At 46.7% G+C, this 16,940-nt stretch overlaps 1 protein-coding gene across 1 annotated transcript; it reads right to left on the reverse strand.

Moving 5' to 3' along the window:
• Positions 1-1,879: 1,879 nt before the first annotated feature.
• LOC8038885 lies at positions 1,880-3,435 on the reverse strand. Its single transcript, XM_029992921.3, has 2 exons — positions 3,293-3,435; positions 1,880-2,680 (listed from the first exon to the last, which is right to left on the reverse strand). Exon 2 carries the CDS (start codon positions 2,564-2,566, stop codon positions 1,904-1,906), a length of 663 nt encoding a protein of 220 aa, XP_029848781.2. The 5' UTR covers positions 2,567-2,680; positions 3,293-3,435; the 3' UTR covers positions 1,880-1,903.
• Between the last annotated feature and the right edge of the window lie 13,505 nt (positions 3,436-16,940).

The raw sequence follows: 16,940 nt of genomic DNA on the forward strand, positions 1-16,940 counted from the left end.
TGTGTTTGGAGATTTGTGTTTGTCCTTTGTCCCTTTGTTCCCCTTCTCCAGGGATTATTTTCGTCAGCTGCTTCTTGATGGTTGTTTCTTTGGATGTAGGCAAAAATGTCTGGCTTCGAAAGTGAATTCAGTATTTTAACTGGGCATCCACATTTTTTGCAATATTATTGACTAAGTGAGTTGCAAAGCCAAAGAATAAACCAGAATGGGATCTCTCAATTCCTCATGTTCCAAGATCATGCCTCAATTAATTTGGTGTTGCCGGTTGAATGTTCTTAATCATCAAACATAAAATAAATACTAATACGTGAAAGCATGAAATAGACGACGGGGACGGGAAAAACAGAACTTCTTTCATTTAGGTTTACAAACATTTTTTTGCTTTCCTTCAAGGTTTCATGTCTCGGAATCTACTATCTCAAGAATTGTTCACCGTTGGCTGGACGCTCTGTACCAGTGTCTCCAGCCCTTCATCTCCTGGCCCTCGAAGAAAGAACTTCAGGAAACAATGCCTATCGGGTTCCGAATGTCGTTTGGCGTGAATGTCGTTGTTGTAATGAATTGTTTTGAACTATTCATAGACAGAGCCACGTCAATGAATCCACGCTCATTGACGTGGTCTCAGTACAAGCACCACAACACAGTTAAATATCTGATAGGCATCTCACCCCAAGGTGTAGTGACCTTTGTTTCACGTGGTTGGTGAGGGAGAACAAGTGACAAGGCTGTAACTGAGTCATGTGGCATACTAGACAACCTTGTTTCAGGCGACTCAGTGTTGGCAGACAGGGGGTTTACGATCGCGGAGTCTGTTGGCCTGCGTGGTGCCCGCCTCCACCTCCCTGCCTTTACCAGGGGGCAGGCAAAACTGGCCCCCTGGGAGGTGGAGCGGACGAGAAAAATTGCAAATGCCCGCATACATGTAAAAAGGGTGATTGGACTTGTGAGAAACAAGTACCCAATCCTGAAGGCAACCCAATCCTTCGACATGCTGCTGCTGCGGGACGAAGACTTGACTGTGCTGGACCAAACGGTCTTTCTCTGTGTGGCACTGACTAATCTGTGCGACTCTGTTGTTCCCTCAGACTAGTGCAGGATTGGGACCAGGTTTGGTAATAATGATAAACTTATTGCTCAAACTCCACATGACAAGATTAACATTTTGCAATTTCATCAAACCATTTGTTGTAGGGATGTAAGAATATTCAGTTTTCAAGTAATGAATTGAACATATTTCACCATGCGATTTGTTATCAGAGTCTAGTCCAGTAGTCGTTTCTCAAAGTTTTGAATATTTTTCACATAATTTCTGACAAGTCTGTGGTTTAGCGCCATGAACGTTTTCTACAAAAGCACCTATCATGGGCCTCCCATCTGCACCGTAAAATATAACCGAGCTCTTTTGTTGTTTTATGCATCCACTATCTCTGTGTGGAGTGCAGGAACAGATGCAACTAAAAGTAGCATTATTTTTTGTGTTGCAAAGCACTGGGCAAACTGTGATAACATGTTATCTCATTTTTTGTTGGACATTCATTTTCCCCGTTTCACTTACACACTTTGTAATCAGACTCTAGTAGTCTACCCGAGCGGTTTTCTGTGATTGATATGCTTCAGCAGTTTGTGTTCTGCTAAAATCCAGCTCTAGTCGACAAACTTGCACATTCTCCTAGTTTGTGTCTATTTAGTTACATCTACTATGTGTCAGTTTCACCTAGCCTTGCATTCTTACAAAGGTTTGCAGGAAACCATGAGCTGTACTTTTGTAGACTGTGTAGCCCTTTATAAAATGCATGAACCATTCAATTCGAAAGATCACTCTTTGCACGCCTGTCATTTTTTTGTGTTGTGTGAAGTCTGAGTAATAATCACTGAAATTCGAGTAGGGCTGGATTTTCTTCTTTTAGTGTTCACATTTTTTCTTTGATTCTCTTCCACTCAGTTGAACATGTGCTGGAAGGTAGTCAATTTTTAGTTTCCAGACGCGATTTCTGCCTGCGACCAGAACATGTACAACAGCTCCGGCAGTACCACCTTTACAAAAAAAAGTCTTGCACTTAATCACAACCTCGTTATGAAGGGCAGCAGAGTCGGCATACACCCTCTCAATAAACATTGCCTCGGTGGTCCAGAGGGCAAAGTCACAGCGGTTCTTCTTTGCAACAAGCATCTGGGTTTGTACCTGGTAGTAGTATGTGTGGGTGGTCTTCAGTGACACCACACCAGTGCTCTCTTCCCGCTCCAAGCACTCTGGGAGAGATAGTAGCAGCTCGTCTAGTGTGCAGTGCCTTTGGAGGTAGGGGCACTTCACCTCCACGAGCCCTAGGCCACAGCAGCTGCACTCTGTTGCCCCATCTGGAGTGGCTGCGATAAACGGCAAGTCTGGGCGGATTAACAGTCCACTGTTCACACAGGTGAAGCTTGGATGCGACAGTCCCATCACGTCGGTGTATAGCTGTCGAGCTTCATATTCGTGTTCGATGCCCCAGGTTGTCGCAGGACTCTGAAATACACACTTCTCCGGGAGCCATATTTTCTTTAGGAGGCTCAGTGCTGGCGCATCCATTGACGTGTGGCACACAGCTCTTGCGGTGGACGCCGTCGTTCTACCCGATCTGAAGGCAAACCACTTGGCTGATCGGTGCTGTGTTCGTGTGTTCTCCTCTATCTTGTCTGCAACCTGCGAGAAAAATTGGGGAATATTGAAGGAAATTTATATCGTAACATAAATCGGGGTAAGATGCACAGATTTTGTGCACAAAAATTAACACTGAGTGTAAAGGACACCCATGATATACAATGACAGTAAGTGCACTTTGTCTACACCAGAGTACCCGCACTTCGTCTTAACCAAATGAAGCCAGCAACCGAGTAATGACTACAAGTCTGGCAGCGACATGCGTGTAATTTTTCCCAAGGTAGCGTAAATTCATTGATCAAAACTTTATGTTCTATTGTTCAGACCTAAAGACCGTGGCCACTTTGGTCTCAATTCAGCTGAAGCTTGGTGTAGTAATGGCTACATATGCTGCAGACAGGGAAAGGGGGGGGGGGGAAGAGACTCTTTATTACAAAGTGTTGTAGATGGGGAGTGGGGAGAGCAGGTTCCAGCAAAACAGAGTTTGGGGAGGGCACCGGACCAACTCTCTGACTACGTGCCTGGCTGTGGAGTTGTGTAATGACGAGAATTTTATGCAAAAAAGAGTTTATGCAATTTAGAAACTAGGCCAGTTGCGAACAGGGTGATTAATGATTGCTGTTGGAATAGCAAAGTAATAAATGACCTGCCTACCTCTTGGTCAAGCTTCAAAGAGCTTGCGAATGCCTCGCAGTCCTCCTCAATGTCCTCCAATGGAGGTAGAGGACCTCCCTTGAAGAGGTTGCAAAGGAGTACCTCCTTGTATCTCCCTTCTGCTGGGACGTATGGAGCAGAATACCCTGGTACCAGTGCTCACAGCGCTGGCTTGGAAGGAGCTTCCTTCAGCTTGTCGTAGAAGGCACTTATCATGGCTTGACTGGGCCTGGGCACATGCTTCATGAGCTTTTGTGGTGGTCTGGCAGCTTGCTCGTCCAGCTGCCTCTTCTTCATGGATGCCCAACCGAAGTCTATCTCGGCTACAGTCTTGCAGACCAGCCTGTTGACTATTGGTGGCAGCCACGCATTTTTCCCATCTGTGCAGGCCTGACTATCCATGCGCCTCACCACCACTACAGTGTACTAGAATACTTGGGTAGGGGACCGAAGGGGCTCGCCTGAAGCGGGTGGTATTGATCGCGACAGGTGTCGCGTCCGGCGCCTTATCCGGAAGGTGTGCGCGTGCGCGGCTGCACGCGCGAAAATATGAATCTTTGGTGCCGCTTTGGTGGAGTGCACGTAGGATTTCTGATACAGCTACGACCTGCCAGCGGTCGTACCGCGGCATCAATTACGCTGCGGCACGATCGTTAGCAACATGATGCTTCAATGTATTGGACGGTACAAGCTACATTACCCTTCCTTTACGTAAAAACAATTGCGACTTTAAAGAAGCGGTTTTGGTTTGTCGGATGGTGAGCATTTTAAATGAAATGCCCATTTCCTTGGTCGCAAATGCCGAACATTAGATATTTGAAAGGGATATCTAAAACTCGGAAGCGTTTTTTTTTTTTTTTTCTTATCTTATTTTATAACGGAACGAAACGGCACATACTAAAGTTCGAGATTGTTTTAGTACGTTTTTCCTACCCCAGGTTAACTTCTCTTTCTTCTTTTCTGCCCGTCTTCTTTTTCTTGACCTTAATCAGCTCGCTTCACTTGTCTCTCATCCTTGTGTCCATTTATGCGACGAACCACCCAAGCGACGGTCGCAAAGGGGTGAGAATCTCCTATTTCTTCGTGGCTGCCACGACCATCCGAGAATCACCCGACGTTCACTTGTAAGAAATGGCTTATAAGCCGTGACAATTTTTATCACGCGTTTTAACATTTAACTTAAGTCCAAAAACTGAGACAATGTGGGCTGAACAAGTAATGCTCCATAAGATTCAAAGAAAACAAGAAACTATTTCACATCATTTTGAGCAGAAAACATGAGCACACGTAGATCAGGCAAGGAAAAAGTTGTAATAGTTTACAGCACGGCATTGAAATAATGGCTACAATGTGCAGCGCGTACATGGTTACAATATGCAGCGCATTATCCTCTTGAGGGTAAACCATCTGAAACCTACACGCTCACAACAATACATTTAACCGACAGCTGCTTTCTGACAACCAGGTAAGTCTCGCCTGAGCTGGGTATTCGAAGGGAAACACCCATGGTTCCACAGGGGGCGTATCTGGTTCACGCAGACATTCAGGGTGTTTTTGTTTTATTCTTTACAGAACTTTACATATTTTACAAAAAAAGGATGTGGCAGATATGTGGATGCTGTCTTTCGTTATATCTGTAGGTTTCGGTGGACAATGAATGGGTGAATAACCGTTGCAATGTTTAATAATGAACCAAGATCTGTTAACTTGTTTATTAACTGCTTAATTGGCCATGGTGCAATTGCAGTTTTAAAAGGAGTCATTATTAAAGGCAAATACAATTTCGACAATTCGCGAAAAGGCAACGAGGTTCGGAAAATTAATCGTAGAAGTTTGCCTTTCTTCGCTTGATTCAGAAACCGCGTTATGAAAATAATACGTAGAATAGTAACTTAGTCGTCTTGATGTGTGGCGCCGGCGAGTCCACCGAAAAAACGCTGTCGAGTTAGTGACGAGGGGACAGAGACAACCTGCGTCATTCTTCTACGCATCAATATCAGCACAACCTCATTCGCGCTTTCAGCGCGCAGTTTTTCTAATTAAGTGAAGAAAGGCAAAATTTTAGCGATGAATATCTCAGGACAGAACGAGCGGGTTGGTAGAGATACTTAAGCTTGAGGAAGAAACGAAAATGGACGGACAAACACAACAAAAACGAACGCCTTGTTACTTTCGCTCAAAGCTCGTTGTTTGTTCGCGAACTTTTTAAATTAAGTTGGCCTTTAATGATGGCTCCCTTTAAAGCTGCAATTGCAACATGGCTCATCAGACATTTCATTTACCCTTTGCCTACCGCAAAAATTAAAAAAAAAAAAAAAGATTTTGAAAATACTGATTTTTTTTACGTGCCCTATACTCTGTTTCACCTTGTGTTGTACCGCAGGAAAGGCTACAAGCGCGAGTCCTTGCTCTAGGGCACATCTCGGCGGCACGAGCTCCCGTGCACCAAGGGCAGCTGCCAACGCTATGAGCTCGCGCTTCTAGCTTTCGATACATGTACCGCTCAAAGAGAAAAAAGAAAAAAAAAAAAAAAAAAAGGCGGGCTGCGCGAGCCGGATAATTCGACTACAGCGCGCCACGAACTGTCAATACACGCGTCCTCACGAGCTCCCGTTGCCGAGCCGCTCCGGTCCCAACACTACCCAAGTATTCTAGTACACTGTACCACCACCTCCATGTAGAAAAGGATAGCCGCAACGTGGAAACAGGCTTCAGCCAAGCCGGCCATGCAGGTGCAGTGTGCGGTGAGGACCTCGCCGTCTGGTCGTAGGAGGACCCATGGGAGCAAGGGCTTTGTGCTGAATGTCTGGGAGTGCTTTACCTGAAATATATAAGGGTACATCATCATTTCTGTGCACGCATTACATAGAACACAAAATGGCCAATGGTATAACTGGCCGAAAACGGTTTGGGTTGGGCAAACATTTACAGAACTAAGTATAAGCTCGTTGGTAACTTTTCCCCCACATCAGGGGACAACGTAGACGCGTGGCCACGTGGCTGAGTAGGATCATTTTGTTGTTAACTCGAGCAAACTCTCGAGGGGTTAAGGCGCCTTTCGGGGTTAGATGCTTGCGGTCGCACACTCATGAACACGACTGGGTGGAATGCGGTGGGTGATTTCCGCTCGCGGCGAGGCCACTTAAAAGCAAAAGCTGGTCAAGCAGCTTGACGCTGACATTTAAACGCACCAATAATTTTTATTCAAAACCCGCGTCCCGCTCAAGCGAAATGTTGGAGGCGCAGACCGACAACTCCGAGTAATGCTGCTCCGCGGTAAACCACGTCCCACGATGTAACACAGCGCTTTTACGCTAATTACGCAAGGTTTAGTCGTGCGACACAGGTTCAGAATACTACTATTTTTATGAATACCGGACCCATGCCACACAAACCGAAAAATGCATTGTGGTTACTGATTCACTTACTTTCGCGACACAGACGACATTCTTGTCCGGCAGGACTTTAAGCCTGGGCTGGCTCACCCATCCGCTTGTTAAGTAATTATGCGCTTCCAGGGACTTGGAAGCTTTGAACTGTTCTCTAGAGTAGAAACTTGTTCCGTTCACTAGATAGTCCTTGATGCCCGTCGTTTCCACTCGTGGATACAAGTTGACATCCACGAGAGTGTCCCCATCGTCGAGTAGAAGCGGATCGACGGATCCACACATCGCCACTTTCTGCTCGTACCGCGCCCGAACTCGTCTGGCGAGACTCGCGGCATATGCGCCTAAGATTAACATTGCTAGGCAGCACAGGGCAAGACACTCCGAAATGCGGAGATGGCAGCGCTGCTACAGCGAACTGACGCCGAAGACCCGCCAATATGGCGTACTGGGCGAAATCAGCCGGAAGTGACGTCTTATGCAAGAAGAGTATAAAGAAAAACCCGTCGCCAGATAAAATTCCTAATAAAAAAAAAGCGATGAGTGGGCTTTTAGTATCTTATTTTTGACTTTTCCAATCATCCGGCAAAAATAGTTATTTTCAAAGCTTATGGAAACGTACCAAAAATCATACCGATTCACAAAAATGGGAGTAATTAAGACGTCAGTAATATTTTCCACATTTCACTCACTTGCACGAGCTCTAAGTTGCTTGAACAAATAATATCTACACACCTAATGTCTTATCTGTAAATTTTTAAACTGTTGTTCGCATCTCAATACGGCTTCCGCAGAGGACTTTAAACAACAACTCATGTGATCGAAAATGTTCGCGATCTCTGAGACTATAAATTTCCGTGGTCAAACTGATATTGTGTTTTTTAGACTTTGATAAAGTAGCACATTCAAAACTGATACAAAAATCAACTCAAGTTTTAGAAATACACTCGTCACTCAATGGTTTTTGTCTTACCTGTCCGTTCGCGAACAATGTGTGAAAGTTGGATGGCAAGAGTCTATCCTCGCAAAAGTGGCTCCAGGTGTACTTCAGAAGGTGTCTTGGGCCCCCTTCTATTTTTGATTTTTAGAAATGATTTGCACAACGTCATTTCAGTACAAATCAAGCTATTCGCGGACGATTGTGTTACTTATAATAAAATAGAGACAGCGGATGACCAGATCTAGCTAAATTGCAATCTACAAAGAAAAAAAAAACGGCGTGATTAATGGCAAAGGGTGCAGAACTATAAAAACAAATCGTCTGTATGACTAAAGTAGAAACTGTTTTTTCATTGTGACTCTTGCATAGTTTCTTGCTGTTTAACAGTTTCTCCTGACAATTGATAGAATACCCATATTGCTAATGTTTTAAAAAGGGCTAGCAAAATATTGTGGTAAGGCGACACTTAGCTAGCTGAACACATGAAATAAAAATGCTTACGTATAAAAACTTATAAATCCGAATAGGCCTTAAAAACTGAGTATGCCAAAATCGTATGGAACTCTCGTAGCATAATAAAATGTCCTAAGCTAAACAAACTCCAGCGGCGAGCCTCCCGTTTCGTCTTTAATAAATATCGTCGCATTGCCTCGCCTGCTACGTTACATGAACTTGCAATCTTCCATCACTGAAATCCAGATCTAGGCTTGATAAACTTTATAGGTTAAAACATTATTTTCAAAATTATTTATATTCATGTTAAAATTAATAAATCCGACTACGTTGAAATTCTCAATAGCGAATTACCAAGGCATCGCCATAGCAGGTTGATTCCAAACCCACCTGTTTGTAAGTTTGTACTGACTGTTTTAAAGTCAATTTCTTCGCTAGAGCAATCCTAGAGTAGAATGCTTTACAGGATAAAGCTGACGCTAAGAACAACCGCTGGGAAATTATAGGAGAGGAATTTGAAATTACAAATGAGTTTCTCCGTGGCACTTGTGGCATGTCGTCGGTGTTGTGACGGATGTCGTGTTGATTTGGTGGCACTCTCGAAAGTGGCCTTCATCCCTGGCGCGCAGCTGGGGCAGCAAAGCACTGACCTGTCCTTCGGTGTTTCGGTAGAACCAACTCGGCCGGCCCAAAAACCTGCGCCTCATTCCCTTCAGTGGTGGCGACGTCTCGACGAGCAAGCTAGGATAATCTCATTCACGCTGATCACTAGGTCATCGTGGACAGCTGCCATGTAGGCAGCGAGTGCTGTTTCGATATTGATATATGCAAAAGATGAGAGTCCAAACGTAGGAATCTAACAAAGAGCAGACGACGAAACAGCGGAAAATTCGAAAGGGAGGCGCGCGCGTGATGGCAAGAGAAAGCGCTGTCACGTGACGCCCGCAAAACGGAGGCCAATGTGGACTCCTCGCGTTCTGACGTCGGACGGCGGTGCCGACCGGAGGCGCCGTTAACGCTAGTTTGGTAAGCTTACGCAGCGCGCCGCAGCACGCCACAGCACGCCGCTTCGCGTTTGCGCCTCCGTGTCCGTGTCCCCTGCAAAACCGTCCGTGGCTTCCCGCAGTGCTTGGCTCCACAATGGCACCATTGCGCTACTCAGTTACGCAAGCGTAGCATATACAGTTACTCTATACTAGTGAGTTTTAGTAGAGAGTTTCATTGAACCGTGTCCTCCCCTAACCCTCCGCAACAAAGAAGCCGCCACTGCGCCTGCGTGCTGATGGCCTTGACTGTAGAGTTCCGGATAGTGGAGGGGCTTAGCGGTGGAGGAAGCACAATCTACTAAAACTCCGTGGTATCGCGTATACGAGCAAACGCAAGCGCTGTGCGTTTGCGTTGCCTTCTTCACGCTGGGAATGCGCGAAGTCGCCATGCGCCAATCCAAGACCGCAATTTGGGCTCTGCGCACGCGCAGTGTGAAACACGCAACGCTAAGGCAAACGCACATGGCCTGCGTTCGCTCGTATACGCAATAGTAAAACTCCCTATTTTCTAAGCTCTGTATTTTCAAGCGGATTATTCCCGTCTGCCCTCTTAGTCTTCGTTCCCTTTTCCTCGTCAGAAGACGTGCTGCTCTTATGAGGGGGGAGGGCGAGCAGGTCGAGAGGGAGCCTGCTATGCTTACAGCCGAATTCACAAACGGGCCTCGACTCGAACTCGACTCGAACTCGACTCGAAACTCCACTTGAGGCCGGTTTTGCGCTTCATAAACCCACCTCCACTCCAAACGCTCCTCGACTCGAGGAAATACTCGACTTTTTCCTCGAGAATCTCAAGGTAGGTCCGGCGCTTCCTCGAGCAGCTCCTCGAAACTCGAGTCGGTCCCAGGAGGTAATGGCGGCCGACAGATCGTTCTGCGACTTCGTGGATTTCGTCCTTAGAGCAGACGAAATCCTTTACGACCACCAAGATGAGAGTGTCCCAGTGCCGCGGCGTCGTTTGAGGGACCGGCTGAACCCTCTGGAGGTGTTCAACGACCGCGAATTTCTCGCGCGCTACCGCTTCACCAAAGCGACAGTGGCAAGCCTCCTGGGCCGGTTTGCTCATCTTGCGGCTGCGGACGCGGCCGCGGCCAGGAGGGATTTTTACGTCACGTGACCAGCTCCATGGGGACAAGGAAGTACCTAGCGTCCCTGCCTAATGGCGGAGAGATCCGCATCGCTTCAAGCACAAAAGCCTAATTTCGCTCGCAGAAACTGATTGGAGGGACTTTCAATTGGAATCTAATTGACTGCCCCTTTATACTGTAGGAGCGGCAGGTAAAGTTACGGCCAGGGAGGGCAAATAGGAGCCAAAATAAAGAAAAAACCACACGAGATAAAAGCGGTAGCGGTATTTGTATATACCTCCGCCGGCGCCGCGCCTGGCGCCTTCTGTTGTGGTCGAGAGGTTAAAGCGCCGGTACTTGTCGTCGCGGCGTGAAAGTTCCGGGTTCAAATCGCGCTAGGGACTTCTTTTCTTTTTTTGTATTTTGCGCGTGTCTTACTTTTGAACTGTGATCCTTTTTTGGAAATCATCCACTTGCACTACTGCGCCTTACACGCTTTTACAGTTAGTCCCACCTGTTCAATCGAAACACCGGGAAGAAAAAAAAAAAGATCAACGCAAGGTAACGCGCTAATGCAATCATTTCGTAATGTTCATTAAAAGGAAACCAAGCTAACAGCATCAGTATGGCTTTCACACAAGCGGAGCCGAAACAAGCATCCTTTCCCCAGCATTTACAATTTTATCTGTTTTCAAATAACGCTCTTGCTACGATTCCTTTCAATAACAAGAGACGCCTATTTAGGACTAATAAAAACTGCAGTTGTAGCAATTAAAAAAAAAAAAAAATAAAACAAGCAAAAAAAAAAAAAAAACAAAGTTCCTAGCGCGATTTGAACCCGGAATTTTCAAGCCGCGACGACAAGTACCAACGCTTCAACCTCTCGACCACAACAGAAGGCGCGAGGCGCGGCGCCGGCCGAGGTATATAAAAATACCGCTACCGCTTTTATCTCGTGTGGTTTTTTCTTTATTTTGGCTCCTATTTGCCCTCCCTGGCCGTAACTTTACCTGCCGCTCCTACAGTATAAAGGGGCAGTCAATTAGATTCCAATTGAAAGTCCCTCCAATCAGTTTCTGCGAGCGAAATTAGGCTTTTGTGCTTGAAGCGATGCGGATCTCTCCGCCATTAGGCAGGGACGCTAGGTACTTCCTTGTCCCCATAGAGCTGGTCACGTGACGTAAAAATCCCCCCTGGCCGCGGCCGCGTCCGCAGCCGCAAGATGAGCAAACCGGCCCTGGAGTCCCTGTCGCTAGTGGAGTGCGCGAGCAATCGCGGTCTGCCGGTCCCTCCAATGCTTCAGCTTCTCATCGCGCTGAGATTCTACGGCGCTGGGACATTCCAGGTCGTCACCGGCGACCTCGTCGCCGTGTCGCAGCCGACAGTGTGTCGGGTTGTCGAGCGGGTGTCGCGACTCATCGCCGGCACCCTGTTCCGACGACTCGGAAAGTTCCCCAGCACCGCGACGGACTTCGATCGCGTGATGCTAGAGTTTTATGCTCTGAAGAAGTTTCCCGGAGTGACTGGGTGCATTGATTGTACTCACGTTAGGATCAAGGGGCCTGGTGGTCCCGATGGCGAAGTCTAGCGTAACAGAAAAGGGTACTTTTCCATCAACGTGCAAGTAAGTTCATTTTTGCTTGTGCTCTTACAGCAAAAACAAATAAATAAAGAAAATGGTGACATTATAAAACACAGCATAGTAAAAAAAATAATTATAATAATAATAAATAAAGTCTGCATGTGCCGATTGTTTCTGCAGCAGGGAATGTCACGATTATACTCAACTGCAACAATGACTACCCCACCGAACGGCGTTCCACTTGTGATGTGAAGGCAGGGAAATATGGCACAGCAAAAGTAAATTCCTTTCACATAGCCAACAGTCAATTAATTAATGAAAAAAGACATCCCTACAACATAAAACTTGTATATTTAATAATCTATATATTGTGTCTTAACTCGAGTGGTGTGGCTTACAAACCAAGAATTGTGCTACTTCTACAGAGAAATGAGAACCATATGGTGCTTACACCAAGGATGTGATAATCGTTCAAGCTAATGGGTGGTCGAGCAATCATCTACTGGATCTCAGATAACAAGGAATGAGGCCTTGCCATGCTTCGTTAAATTTGCATGACATAGTCAGGGCACTAACTATTGTGTCATTAACTCCTCATTTGCAAAGCTGGCAACTGCACTTACTCGCTGAGTATACCGTAAAATCCCGAGATAGACCATCTAACTTCAAGAGCATATCGGTTGAAAATATGGAGTGGGCTAACTTTCAATGCGACATCAAGAAAAGTTTTAAAAATTGTCAATATTACGTCGTATCCCTTCCAAGCTTGTTATGGTGGCAAGGGGCAACGAAGTAAAGATGACTGTACTTCCCAGCCAGCAACGTTCTGAGGCCATCATTGATCCCAACACTACTATTACTAGGAGTGGGCTATCCTTCGGTGGTTCAAGCCAGAAATAGGGGTAGGGCATCTCTCCGGACTTTACGGTATCTGGATCTAAAAATGTGTCTGTTTTGATACCACGCCAGCCTGCTCATCCCAATGCTGTTCCTTTCTTCCCCTCAGGCCATCACGGGACCCCAGCTCCAGTTCTACGACATCGTGGCCAGCTGGCCAGGCTCCATGCACGACAGTCGGATCTTTGACAACAGTCGTGCACGGGTCCTGTTCGAGCACCAGCGTGTACCTGGGGTACTGCTGGGAGACGCAGGCTATGCCTGCACCACCTACCTCATGACTCCACTGGCCACTCCAGGGGCAGCCAAAAGTCCAGACGAAAGGTATGCACTACACTGCTGGAAGAAATCATGAGATTTAAAGCTAACCCAAAATTGATGTATCAGCCGCACTTACAATTCCATCTTTTCATTTTGTTTCCGCAAACTTACCTGTACAATTGGTTATGAAAACAGACCCAGACGTTAATCGTTTTCTTGTCTGCATGTGATTGTCACATCTTTGGCAAATCGGATGGCAAGCGCACAGTGCTCGACAACATTTGTCGCTCAGTGGAACTGGTCAGTGTTGCTTCTTGGTGTTTGTTGCCAAAGTGGGACTATGGCTTAGTGGTCCACACTAGCAGACAATAATGTAGGAAGCATCCCACAACAACACACCATACACAAAGCCGTAGCCTCCGGAAAGAAGCAGTGCCGAAATGCAGCTCGCAGAAAGGGTCGATACCGTATGGCATAGCCGTATCACCCAGACTGATGCTTTGAGTTACCTTACTCAACTCTGAAAGCGCAAAGAGACATTATCCGCCCACAGGAGAGAGCTGTGTGTCTATATCTAGAGCAACATTACCCTACTCAGTACTTTCTGCCAAGAACATTGGTCAGAGCATTTATCAGCGATAGACCGCTATACAAATCAGTGTCGCATTTTCTACCTAAAAACTACTGTATCGCTTCAATGTGAAGCAACCATGTATATAGTAACTGACAAGGTGAGAACAGCAGGGAGGAGTTTCAGTTGTCCCAACTCCAGCTTCAGTGTCTTACCCTAGACAGCGTTATAGCATCTCGTGCACCTCGGACACACGCACACAGCCAAAGCACATTGCAAGGCGTAGAGCACATGCAAGAAGCCAGGCGTTCAAAAGACACACCCTGCCGTTCTCACTCTGTCGGTGGCTGCAGCAGTAGAGAGATCTCTGATAGTTCATCCTTCTTCTCACGTAGGTACCAAAAGGCCCACATCCGGACCAGAAACTCGGTGGAGCGGGCCTTTGGTGTGTGGAAAAGGCGGTTTCCGTGCCTCGACATGCGGTTGCAGCACAAGCCTGAACGGTCTGCCGTGATAATCACGGTTTGTGCTGCACTCCACAACTTGGCCCGCCTGCGGAATGAGCCGTGTCCCCCACCTATGCCCGCTCCACCAGTTCCCCCTCAACGACGTCGGAGGCAGCCCCACCTGCCACAGACTCCGGACCCCGTGGACACCATCAACGGGGCATGGAAACGGGCACAGATTATTTCTAGGAGTTTTACATACACACAACAGCAATGTAGCCAGAATTTTGTTAGTGTGTGGGGGGAGGGAGGGAGGTTGGCTAGGGAGAGATGGGCATAAAGAGCCGGGGGGAGGTTTTAAGCCGAGCATTGCCTATTTCAATGTCGACCGTCAAAATATTTCTCAAATTATTTTGACAACTGTGACGTCACTTCCGTAAAACATCAAAATAGTGGCTTTATTATTTCGACGTCTGCCTTCAGTGCCGCTGTCGAAGGGTGGAAGCTGTTTCGTGGTTTCATTTTGTTTAGCTTCTGATGGTGTTGTCGGTGTTGTGTGGACGTTTTGACGGATTTGTGTGTTGTCTTTACTTTTGCATGGAAGTTTGCCAGGCACCTGACGGTAGACATGTGAACTTTTTCTTGAAGGGCACATGCTCCCTATTTTGTACAGATTTTTTGTGTGGAATAAACCTGTTTTTAAAGATGCTTGAAACCTTATCTTGCAGTTGGGTTCACACCTGAAGGGCTTTAGGTTATAATGCATAATGCAACAACGCAGCGATACCTTGTGAGGACACTCTCAGTTGTTGATGGTCAAGGGCGTCCCAACAGTACCAAACAATGTGAACGTGCAGGGCCGCTGCACTTCAATGCTGGTGGTGTCGCACTACTTTTCAGTGGGAGTAATTGAGCACATCAGGTTTTGGCTGTGACTATGCAATTAATATATCAGTATGTAGTCGGCTGCAAGCTTGGGCCCAATTGCTGCACTCGCACTTTGCAGTGGGCCACACAAAGGCAGTGAGCAAACCTTGGCTAGTCAAGATGGTGTTGACTTTATTCTGGGTGGTGGCATAAGTCCATATAAGGTTTATGGCACGAACGTTTTGACAGTAAATGGGACACGTCTGAGCTCAATGATGGTTCACAACATACCGATTACAACATTTAATTCACAAGACAGCATGCACAAATCACACAATAATAAAACCAACATGGCAATAGAACAATGGTAAAGTGCTGGCAACATCTGTTTGTACATAAGAAAAAAATATATTGCTAGGCTTCCTCCAGGGGGGCCGGTGGCAGTATGTGTTAAAGCATCACAGCTTGGAGTATGTGGATAGACACCCATTGGGGCCGACTAACTTCCCCCTGCCTGAACACTCGCATCATAATTACTTCCTCTCTTAAAAAATCGGCGTAAAGAAAGAACCAAAATACTGGGCTACCTCCTCTTCTTTCGGAGAATGCATCGAAAGTTGATGTAACTGCCCTTTTTGCATAGAAAGTTCACGACAAATGATTATTACACCACCAAGTTACAAAAGGAAAAAAGAAAGAAGACTTTACTAAACAGGGACAAAATGAACGAATTAATACCCTTTAAAAAACCATCCATATACAAAAACAAAGTGAAACTTAATGCAATAAACTAAAATGCAACGCTAAAAAAAACTACCTACTCTTGTGTTTTCGCTTCGAGAGCAAGCAGCTGTTGCAGCTTAATTCGCTTGTCGAGCTGGAGCAGCTCAAGTTCCAGCTCGATACGCTGCTGCTGGCCACGAAGCAGCTGCACCTGCAACTGGTGCAGCTCCTCCTTGCGCAGCTCCTCCCTCTCCAGGGCGGCCACACGGGCATTCGTTTCAGGAGCCAACATCGCCTCAAAAGCTGCGACGCGGCCTACAGCCGGTTTCGCTCGGGGGGCCACACGGGTCGGTTGAGGAGACGGAGGGTTTGGGGGCCTGGGTGGCGATGGAGCAAATGCCGGCTTCATGCTGTCACCCCAGTCCAGTGGTGGCGATGCAGGCGAAGCGGGCAAGGCAGGAGAATGTGGACAGGCACAACACATAGATGCTGTGAGTGTTACAGGCAGGGGGTAGATACGAGAGAATGTGAACCCATTATGGAAATGTTGAATGCCAGCTGTTGGTATAATCTGCTTGAGGGATCCTGTTCAGTACCTCTTCCAGTGTTGTGGCTAGTTCATAGTTGCATTATTACACCATTTATCTTCATTGGCTTGGTTATGGATGGTGGTCCTAAACAATGAAGCTTTCCACAGTGAATCATGCAAAGGCTAACAGAATCAAACAGCTCACCAAAAATGAAATACCAGATAAACGGAAGAACCATCAGCAGTTTTCTCAGAAATAAACACAACAAAATAGGCAGCCTAGTAGTAACTAACCTCTAAACCGATTTCTATATCTACAGTCACGCAGAAACTAAATAGCTCCAAGCGAGCTGGCGTTCTTCCTTTTCAATAAGGCCACGCTTAGAAGACGCGGTTGATAACAGCATTTCCTTTGCGTTGATGGGCTCCCCCCTGTTTGCTTCACATGGACGAGTCCTGACGTCGGCACTAGTATGGAGGAAAACCGCCAGGAGAGCGCTCCTCAGAAAACAAATGCTTGCTCGTTTGGAGCTATTTAGTTTTTGCATGGCAAATACAGTCATAGTCAAAACGTTTACCCGGCATCATGTCCAAGTTGGCGCGCTGGTCAGCCATTGCTTCCAGCATGGCAGCTGGCGGCAGTGACAGCACCGGCTGGTCAGCATGGGCACAGTCGCTCTCGTGCGGGTTTCGCAGCCGTGTCGCCATGTGGGACGCCAGTGCCCCCACAAGCTGGAGGGAAGGGCTCATGGGCCGGCAGGTACGGGGGCCCCCTCCTGCGGCATACATTATGTGACAGCATCCATGAGCTAAGATGTACAGGGCACAACACAGAAAGGACAAGGAATCATGCCACAACTAAGCCAGTAAAATTTTTAGTTTG

Source organism: Ixodes scapularis, unplaced genomic scaffold (assembly GCF_016920785.2).
Source record: "Ixodes scapularis isolate PalLabHiFi unplaced genomic scaffold, ASM1692078v2 PGA_scaffold0__279_contigs__length_252992795, whole genome shotgun sequence".
Taxonomy (NCBI): domain Eukaryota; kingdom Metazoa; phylum Arthropoda; class Arachnida; order Ixodida; family Ixodidae; genus Ixodes; species Ixodes scapularis.

Excerpts from the sequence above, each read along its gene's own strand:
- LOC8038885 (XM_029992921.3), bottom strand. The coding sequence starts at position 2,566 with ATGGATGCGCCAGCACTGAGCCTCCTAAAGAAAATATGGCTCCCGGAG.